Here is a 9,968-nt window from a genome sequence, read left to right on the forward strand (position 1 = left end):
CAGGGGTTAGTTCATTCCAAACTCTTTAGTTTATCAATTATTTCTGCGAAAGCATTATCAACTTCCTCAAATATTCTGCTGTTCAGAAAGGAAGCTGATATGCTCTTTAGTGAATGTGGGGCTATTTAATTAATATTTCAAAACTTTATTTTCACCACCACTTTCATTTTTTAGAATTTTAACTTCCTCCAAATTACCTTTTTATTCTAGTATTTAGATTTTCCAATGTTTCCCATTGTACTTTTTGTTTCTATTGAAGTTGCTTAGATTGCTTTTTCCTCCTCATTTCCATTCCTATTTTTGTATTAATTTGGGGAATTGCTTGTTGCCTTATGGTCAATGTTATGGTCGTAGGTCAATGTGCCTTTAAGAGACTGCTCATTATATAATCATTCTATATAGCTTGTTACTGGAGGGTATAAAGTCTCATAATCCATCTTGTTTAAGATCACTTGATGCATGTCACTCTCCTGGAAACATGCTTCTGTTGTAATCTAATAGTTTAATAATAGCCCAAATACTTACGTACCTGAGAATTTTAAGATTTTAAAAATTGTTAGTGATAATAAATGCCTGTGAATTTTTCAATACCACAATATTCGCGCTTAGTTTCAAATATTATGGTATGCCATAACTGAACAATGCCACTTCAGGTAAAACACTCTGTTGGAGATAAACTCACACCAATTCTTGTTTACCTCACATTTATCTTTTATGGACAAGTATTTACATTTTTTAAATTTAGTAGAGTTTTAAAGGTGTTCACTGTTTCCCAGCTTTTAGTTTTTAAAGTACTTAACAGGTAGTTTATTTTACTTAATCCTAATGCCTTTAAACTTGAATTTCATAAAGATGCCTTTAAAGGTGTGGGTGGCACGGTGGCACAGTGGTTAGCACTGCTGCCTCACAGCGCCAGAGACCTGGGTTCAATTCCCGCCTCGGGCAACTGACTGTGTGGAGTTTGCACATTCTCCCCGTGTCTGTGTGGGTTTCCTCCGGGAGCTCCGGTTTCCTCCCACAGTCCAAAGATGTGCAGGTCAGGTGAATTGGCGTAGTGTTAGGTGAAGGGGTAAATGTAGGGTGGGTTGTGCTTCGGTGGGTGGGTGTGGACTTGTTGGGCCGAAGAGCCTGTTTCCACACTGTAAGTAATCTAATCTAATGCCCTTGCCTTTTACTGTAGGATCACCTTTATCTTATGGTGCTGTAATACTGCAGATACCGATCTTAGATTGACATCTGTTTAAGCCAGATCTGTTTAATGGCTGCTGCTCTCAGGTTACTAGATTTTGATATTAGACAGTACTTGCTTTTGCTTTCTGGACTGACTTTGCAGTCTTTGAATTGACTTTGCACCAGCTACACCTGGTGAGAATATTAAGAGTAATCTAAACCTGATTTCAGTTTGACTAGCAAGTTATTAGTGTATTAAATTTTATATAAGAATCATGCTATTATCTCAGTCCAAATACAATTTTAGATGTTTCTTGTTTGCTTTCAGCTGATGTCTACTCCAAGATCAAGGGACAGATTTACAGCCCCATCATTCATGCAGAGGGAACGCTGTAGCCGCTTTCAACCCATGTACCCCTACATGCAACATGAGATTGATCTTCCTCCTACTATTTCACTGTCAGATGGAGAGGAACCTCCTCCATATCAGAGGCTTTGTGCATTGCAACTTCGAGATCCTGAACAACAATTGGAACTCAATCGTGAGTCTGTCAGGGCTCCACCTAACAGAACCATATTTGATAGCGACTTGATCAATGTCTCTATGTATAGTGGAGGACCACGCCCACCAAGCAACAATTCAGGCATAAGTGCAACAAATTATAGCAGCAATGGAAGGATGGAAGGACCACCACCCACTTACAGTGAGGTCATGGGTCATTACCCAGGGTCAGCATTTTTCCATCACCAGCACAATGTGCCTCCTTCAACACACAGGGACAGTGAACACCATTTTCAGCAGGATAGTGAAGACAGTACAATTGTCCCACTTAGAGGGAAGGACTTGAATGCAGGAAAAATTGTTTAACTATCTGTGAACTTAAACAGGTGTGGCACCATTGAGTTGCACTCCTGTGACACACTGTTATTCAGTGGGAATTGTTACAATTTAGTAAAACCAAACAAAGTTGTTAACTTTCTTTGAGGAGTGCATGATATAATGATTCTAACAGTATATAACTTCCACTTTGGCAAACTAGCAGCTTTTGGCAAACAGTTTTTGTATCTGGATTATTTCATTTTAAAAATTCTTAACATAGAATTTCTGATGTTAGCTTATAGATATTTTTTGTAGTAACTGAATTGCCTGAGATGGATGCATAAGGTGTTTAATGATAACTATACCTTTTTGGCCAGTTTTGTGATATTTTCAAACAGAAAAAACTTAAATTCCTTTTGAGTGCCAAGACAATAGAGTGGAAGAAAAAAATGCAATGAATTAACTTGTTTGTGAAAAAATTAAATGTTGCACTATTTTCTTGTTTGAAAAAGGGGAATTGCTTTAGTGGAAAACTTAAAACTGTCTTTACTTAGTTCCACATATGTGAAAATAAGAGATTTTCTAAGGATGCAGGTGATTTAGTTAGTGTTTTCAATGCATGGAGGTTGTTTGTGAAAAGAGATTTCTGGTTGCACCCTAATGCCTATTTACACAGAAAGTGGAAAATACAGGGACACAAACTGTTAACTGTCATTGCAATAACTATTAGGAACAATATGATGAGAATTTAAATCTTGGAAGTTCACAAGATGGAAGGTGGTTTAAGCTCCAAATTTGTAGCTGTTTAAAATATATAGAGTGATGCATAATTTCAACTGCTCAAAGATTACAGCATATTTGCACATCCTTAACATTAGTCTTACTGAAATTAATGAAAATGTGTTATGTAAATTGGATGTTATAAGGTACCACAATAAGGTCTTCATTTAAGTACTCTCAAATTACATTTGCAAATGTTAAAACTGTTCAATAACTGTTCAGTGTGTTATACGTTCAGTCTGTAGAAAACAAACTTGAATGCTTAAACTTGAAAGCTTATGGTCAAATTCATTAAAAAAAGATAATAGATTAGTTCTAGCACAATCATGAAATGCAGTGACTTTATGGTTCACATTACATTTACAAATGAATCTATTGATGAGTCTATTTCACTGAAAATGCTCACAACGTAGAGAAATATTTCTAAACAAATTATACAGCCTGTTGCTTTTGCAAAGTTTCAAACATATACCCGATACTTTTGGTCCAAACTGGGGTTCAGCATGTGCAAAATATTTCAAAAAAAGCAAAAGCCATGCCATGATTATGCTGATTTTAATTTGTTCATCCATTGTTTCAATGTGTCTCTGTAGCAGTTAGAACAAAATATTGTCAGGGACACACATCCAGGCGCTGAGGGTGTCCAGGAGTGGCAAATACAGTCTGTGCTGACTGCATTCCTCATTACAGCATGTTAAACTGTGTTTAATTCCTTGCATTTCCAAACTACTTTCTGAAATGACCCGTAAACTGAAAACTTGAAACTGTATTGAATTTTTGTAAATTTTTCCTTTGACCTCAGTTAAAAATGCAAAGTAGATGTGATTTACCAAATTTCCCATTATTTTTCACCTCTTGCTTTTTTTCACCTTTGTGCACTTTTCCAGCTTATGGAAAACATAGAATGAAATTTTATGAAATAAAAACATCGTTGAGGCTGTTCTTTTTTATTGAAAAACAGTTGTGTAACTGAGTACCAAGATATAATGTCCAGTAGTTGAATATATATTCAGCAACTAATGCTTATATATTTCCCACTTTTGTGGGCTCAGATACACCTGATATATGTCACTGCAGTGGAAAGGTAGTAATCTTTGGCTGCGTACTGATAAAAGTTAGCACTGTTTGACTAATAATACTTCAGTATTTTCCATGTTTCATTCTTGCTATTAAAAGTGGGCATGGACAGAAATAGATTCAAAAGACGAAAAACAACTCATTTTGTTCCTTTATGATAACTTATTTGACATATACGTTTATACAGCAGCTGTCATGTTTTCAGTTATATGATATGGCCATCTTAGATGGTAACCCACAAGTAGCAAAGTTATTTTCTTGTTTGTAATGCATGATTATAAAATGTTTATCTTCCCTTTTCTGATACCACACCCTCGTCCTTTTGCTCTCATACAGGAAGTGTAACATGGAAATTGAAGATTTAGATTTGTCCCACAAATTACACACTCATGTTTTGAAACAAGCCTTTGGTAGATTCAAATATGTCAGTACCAATGATGCACATTGCACAGTAAATGGGCTAAGCATACATTTTGACGTATTGTTGTCATTGTTTATCCAATTTCTCACTTTATCAGCAAATTCTCTTTCTTAGTAACAAGCAAGAAGTACAGGCAACCTAAATGTTAGGATGATTCTTCAATGAAAGAATATTTAATTTGTTAGTCATAACTGCTGTAGATTTGAATCATAAATGCTTAGAAATGAGCAGCAAGGTATCCAACCAATTTGTCCACTGTTCCATGATTTCTGTTTTATGTCCTTTTTAATATTCATGCCACGGATACTATTGGTTAAAAATGTATCTTCAAAGACCACCTTCTTCATAGACTAATGTGAACATATATAATTCACCAGTCACACGTATTAAAAGAAGCTGACAGACTAATTTTTATAATGTTCAGATTAGCTTTAGGTCTGTTTTTTCAAGGGCTATGAAGGATCTTCTTAGAATCTTGCCTTCTACTTTAGCCTTCTCTCATAACAAATAACCTCAAACTGGGAATGGCAAGAGGAATGGCAAGGAACTGCTCCTCAAAGAAGATATATGTTTTTAAACATGCTCGAACAAAATAAATACTTAACACTGAATGGATCTTCACTTTTGCAGATGTATTTTTTCAACACCAGGCAATATTGCACTTCTACTATTTTTAAAGATTTTTTTTCATAAATGACCTTTATTCATGCATTGCAGTATCTTGTACTCTTGAATTAAAGGTAAACAAATATTAGTCATTATTGTAATTTGTTTCTGAAACTTTCCTTTTTGTTGTGTTTAAGGTATATGATTTCCGAAGACAGCCAGTTATTTGCTGGTGTTGCTGCTGCTTCGAATGCTGCTATTGCTTTAAATAATTTGTAGGTCAGCTTATAATAGTCAATGGTATGTCATAAGACACTTAGTGTGTGAAGGAACCTATTTATGCTTACTATGTTAGCTTGTTCTGTAAGCTGTGGTAGAAATTGATCTATATATATTTTTGAAGAGGCTTGCATGTTATTAGTATGTGAGCAGATAAGGTGCCTCATTTTCAGGTTTGGGCAGATATAGGAATCCCCTTGCACTCTGAGCTCCCACCTTTGTTGTGCCTCACTTAAATATGGTGCTTCTTTTGTTGTCTGTCTCTTATGTTTACTTGTAAGGTGCTGTATATAACTTGAATATATTATGCACATATCCTGCCCAATGGGTAGAAAACATTGTTAATAATGTATGATAAATGTACAATTGAAAAATTTTAACACACTGGCATAGAATTTATGAATGCCTACCAAGTGTTTTGTCCTTTCGTAAACAAAGTTTGCAGAGTGATACATAAAGAAAAAAAACTATGTACTTTATTTTCCTAATAAATATTATCCTACAATGCTGAAATTAGAAGGTGAAATTACTGGGCTTTCCTCCGTAGTTGAGGAGGTAGTCAGTTTGTTTGTATGTAACAGAATTCTCAATTATAAATTAACTTTACGGTGATGAAGATTTAGTCAGTCACCATTAAAATTGCAGCAGAATATTCACAATTTATATTGCCTGTCATTCAGTTGTCACTTACTTGGACCAGTATTAGTTTAAACGAAGATTGACTTAGATTTATAAACTTTAAAAAAAAACATTGAAAAGTTGATTATGTAGTTTAGGAAAGAATCTACAGACTATTTTAAACGTAAAAATATCCAGGAAAAAATGTAACTTGTCTAAACTATTTAAATATATAGATAACAATTAAAAAAAGATAATTCTCAAAACAACTTTAACATTATCATAAAGGTCCTCCATACTTTTATTTTATTTGGGAAAAATGTATGATAACTTTATTGTGATTCAGTTGCTGAATAATAGAATGGAGCTGCCAAAAGACAGGGGTGGGAGCCAAAGTTTAGTATGCCCCATAACACATTTAGACAAGATGGTGATCAAATACTTCACAGCTGTAAAGCATAGCAACAATAACAGCTTCCAAAATGATATTGTCATTTGAGTCACAGCTGACATTAATGTAATCATAATTGTGAATTTAGAGTTGTGAATAATTGGCATTCAGATTTTGCTAACATCTGGTATACAAAATTGCCCAATCTACATGATTGAACTAGGGGAATAAATTATGACTCTTTCCAATCTCTACTTGACCAACAACATTGACCTATCAAAAGGAGGGAAAGGGTAAGAAATGTTTGCAATTTACAACTCTGCCATTTACATTTGAAACAAAATAGTAGTAGAAGCACATTCGATTTAACATTAAAATAGGAATTTTTATTGCTGCAATAAAGCAATTTATTATAATTTATACTAGAATCCTTGCAAATTCTGTTAATAATTATATGAATAAAATCATATCAAATACTTAGCTTATCAGGTATAATAATGAACTACAAATACAGATAGTTCTCTCAAATCTGTTTGCAATTTACCTTTATCACTCCTTGTAGATAAGTACATTTCATTGAAGACTTTTTTTGACATAGCAGTACTGCACAGATCAGAACCTACAAATACAAACTTTCTAGCTGTTAGTCTTTGACAGCCTTCATGTCTTTTTTTATCAGCTACAGAACATTTTGCTGTAGCTTTCAAAGCATAAATGCATTTATACTTTGTTACCAAACCAAATTATGTACAGCAATATCAAACAGTTGAATGTTCCTTGCATTTAGAGTTCTGTTATCACAGTTGATTCTGGCAGAAGTGTTAACTGTACAATGTAACTTTATAAAATTATTAGAAATTAGTGTGACATATGGCAAAATTTGCTTTTATGGTTTTTTAAACAGTATTTGCATTTTCCATAACAGTTATCTACAAAAAAATGAAACTTGTGTATTTGCCTCTAATTAAGCAATGGTGATGTCATAGTTTATAGACCCAAGGTCTGGTTATTGCAATACTTTACAGAAGATGTTGCTATGTGCTGTTGTAGTCAAATATATTTTATGCTTGTAATTGGCTGTGGTCAGACCATAGCAAAATAATTAAACAAATCCTGAAATAGAAATTGGATGCTTCCTTTGCATTTTTAAAATATGTTTTCAAATAAAAATGCTTCTGCTTGAGTGTTGTTTAAAACTAAGCTCAATTATTAATTCTTTACCTTTAATATAATCTTGCTGAGGATTTGTTTTATAAGAAGGATGCCAATAATGTGTTTTGGAACATTTTATTACTTATTCTAGCAACAACTTGTATTTATATAGTAGCTTTAATAGTTCTAACTTATTTATGTTTAAGAGGACTTCTGTTTTGTAATATTGACCTACCACAAACAGGTCATTGAGCCCAACCAGTCCGTGCTAGAATAAACACAGAAAATGCTGGAGAACCTCAGTTGGTCTAGCAGCATCTGTGGAGAAATAGTTGAATCAAATTGTAAAAAGAGTGATAGAGCAGTGACTGTTGTTCCAAACGTGAACATTTCTTCCACAACATTTATCATTTTCTTTAGCTTTCAAGTGATGGAGAATTGAGTTGATATTTTGACTTTCCCCAGGTAAGGCGGGACAAGAAAAATTCAAAGTCCCTGTACTCCAGCAGTATGCCTTCAGCTTCCAAAAACAGCTCAGCCTTCAACTTGACTGTTTAAGATCATCAGCAGTAAAATCTAGTATAGGAACTTATAAACTAAAAAGGAGCAGTTGCATTGCTGGGAATGTACCACAGGCCCCCTAACAGTCTGAGAGAAATGGAAGAGTAGCTATGTAGACAAATTTCAGGGAAGTGTAAAAGTAATAGGGCGTGATTTCAATTTCTCCAACATTAACTGTGGCAGTCATAGTGCGAAAAGTTAAGAAGAAGCAAAAATTCTTAAAATACATCCAGAAGAGCCTTTTTAAACCAGTATGTAGAAGGGCATAAAGAATTGGGGTGGTCCTGGACTTAATTGTAGGTAATGTGGCAAGGCAAATGATTGAAACATCATTGGGGATGAGGAGACATTTTGAAGATAGCAATAATAAGTCTGTTATGATTGTTACTCAAGATTATGGAAAAGATGAAGAGGTGGACCCGAAATCAAAGCTCTCAACTGGCTGGGGAAGGTTAATTTTAATAAGTTCAGATAATGATTTGGCCAGAGTGAACTGGGAGCAGATACTTTCAGGTAAAGATGTCTGAGAACAGAGAGATGCATTCAAGAAGGAACTATCAAGAGTACAGGGCCAGCATGTTCCAATAAAGAAAAAGGATGGGATCATCAAATCCTATGATCGCTGGATATCAAGGGATATGCAGCATTTGGATTACGAGCAAAAGAAAGGCTTATGGCAGATAACAAGGACTCAAAACATCCCTTGAGTTGGTATTCACTAATGATTGGGATGATATGGGTACAGAAATTAGAGAAATATACGATACAATTCAAAAAATTTACATAGAGAATGCTTTGGCAGTCTTAAAAGTAGATAAATCTCTAAGGAGAGAAGAACTATTGTTGTGTGAGGCAAAGGAGAAAATAGCAGGGGAACTTGCAAAAAAGTTCCAGTTTCTATGTGGCCAGAAGAGTTTGGAGGACAAACAATGTATTATTCAAGAAGAGAGCAAGGATAAAAAACTATAGGCTGTCAGTCTAACTTTGGTTGTAGAGAATCTGTTGGAAGCAATGCTGAGGGACAGAACTTATCTGCAGTTGGAGGGGCAGGGATTAATCAAGAACAGTGAGCATAGTATTGTAAAAGAGGTATAGGTAAAAACAAGGACTGCAGATGCTGGAAACCACAGTCTAGATTAGAGTGGGGCTGGAAAAGCACAGCAGGTCAGGCAGCATCCAAGGAGCAAGAAAATCGACGTTTCGGGCCAAAGCCCTTCATCAGGAATAGAGGCAGGGTGCCTGCAGAGTTAAAGAGGTATGTCTGACCAACTTGATTGAAGTTTTTTTGAAGAGGTGGCAAGGTGTGTAGATGAGAGCAATGATGTAGTCTGCTTGGATTTCAGCAAAGCTTTGCTATAAATCTCCAGAATGGGATTTAACAAAAGGCCCATGGGTTCCAAAGAAATCTGGCAAATTGGATTCACAATTGGCTGACGGGCCCTTGCTGTTTGTGGTTTATGCAAATGATTTCAACTTGGATGTCAGAGGTTTGATCAGTAAGTTCACAGATGATACAAAAATTGGTGGGATAGTAAATATACAAGAGGATATAAATGGGCTGAGCAGGAGTAAATGCAATTCAATCTGGATAAACATGAAGTTAGGTTCTTGAGCAGCATAAATAGGCAAAGGGATACATGAATAAAACCTTGGGAAAGCACTAGTCCCTTAAAATAATGGGATAGGTAGATAAAATGGTTAAGAACGTATATGGGGCACGCCTTTATTAGTCAAAGCATATAGGTTAAAAAGCAGGGAGGCTATGCTGGAATTGTGTAGAATGTTGGTTAGGTCACAGCTAGAATATTCTGTGCAGTTCTGAAATGCACATTGTAGGAGGGATGTGATTGTACTAAAGAGGGTGCAGTGATTTACCAGGATGTTGCGTGGGCTGAAAAGTTAGGTGTGAAGGAAGATTGGATAGACTGGGTTGGTTTTATATATCATAGGAGATTATGTGGGGACATGAATTAAGTGTATAAAATTATGGAGGGACATAGATAGAAAGGAAGAAACTTTGCCTCCTGGTCATTGATTCCTCCATCAAAGAGAATAGATTTAAGGTTAGGGCAAAAGGTTGAGAGAAGTGAGGA

General features: G+C 35.3%; 1 protein-coding gene across 11 annotated transcripts in view; it reads left to right on the forward strand.

Moving 5' to 3' along the window:
- ldlrad4a (low density lipoprotein receptor class A domain containing 4a) overlaps nt 1–7,287 on the forward strand; it is a 241,127-nt gene extending 233,840 nt beyond the window's left edge. For all 11 annotated transcript variants that reach the window (XM_043687710.1, XM_043687708.1, XM_043687712.1 and 8 more), the window contains one exon: nt 1,499–7,287. In XM_043687710.1, coding sequence (XP_043543645.1) covers nt 1,499–2,038 — 540 coding nt within the window. In that variant the 3' untranslated portion in view covers nt 2,039–7,287. The remainder of the gene's footprint in view (nt 1–1,498) is intronic.
- Nucleotides 7,288–9,968: the final 2,681 nt, after the last annotated feature.

The sequence above is a fragment of the Chiloscyllium plagiosum genome, chromosome 4 (assembly GCF_004010195.1).
Source record: "Chiloscyllium plagiosum isolate BGI_BamShark_2017 chromosome 4, ASM401019v2, whole genome shotgun sequence".
Taxonomy (NCBI): Eukaryota; Metazoa; Chordata; class Chondrichthyes; order Orectolobiformes; family Hemiscylliidae; genus Chiloscyllium; species Chiloscyllium plagiosum.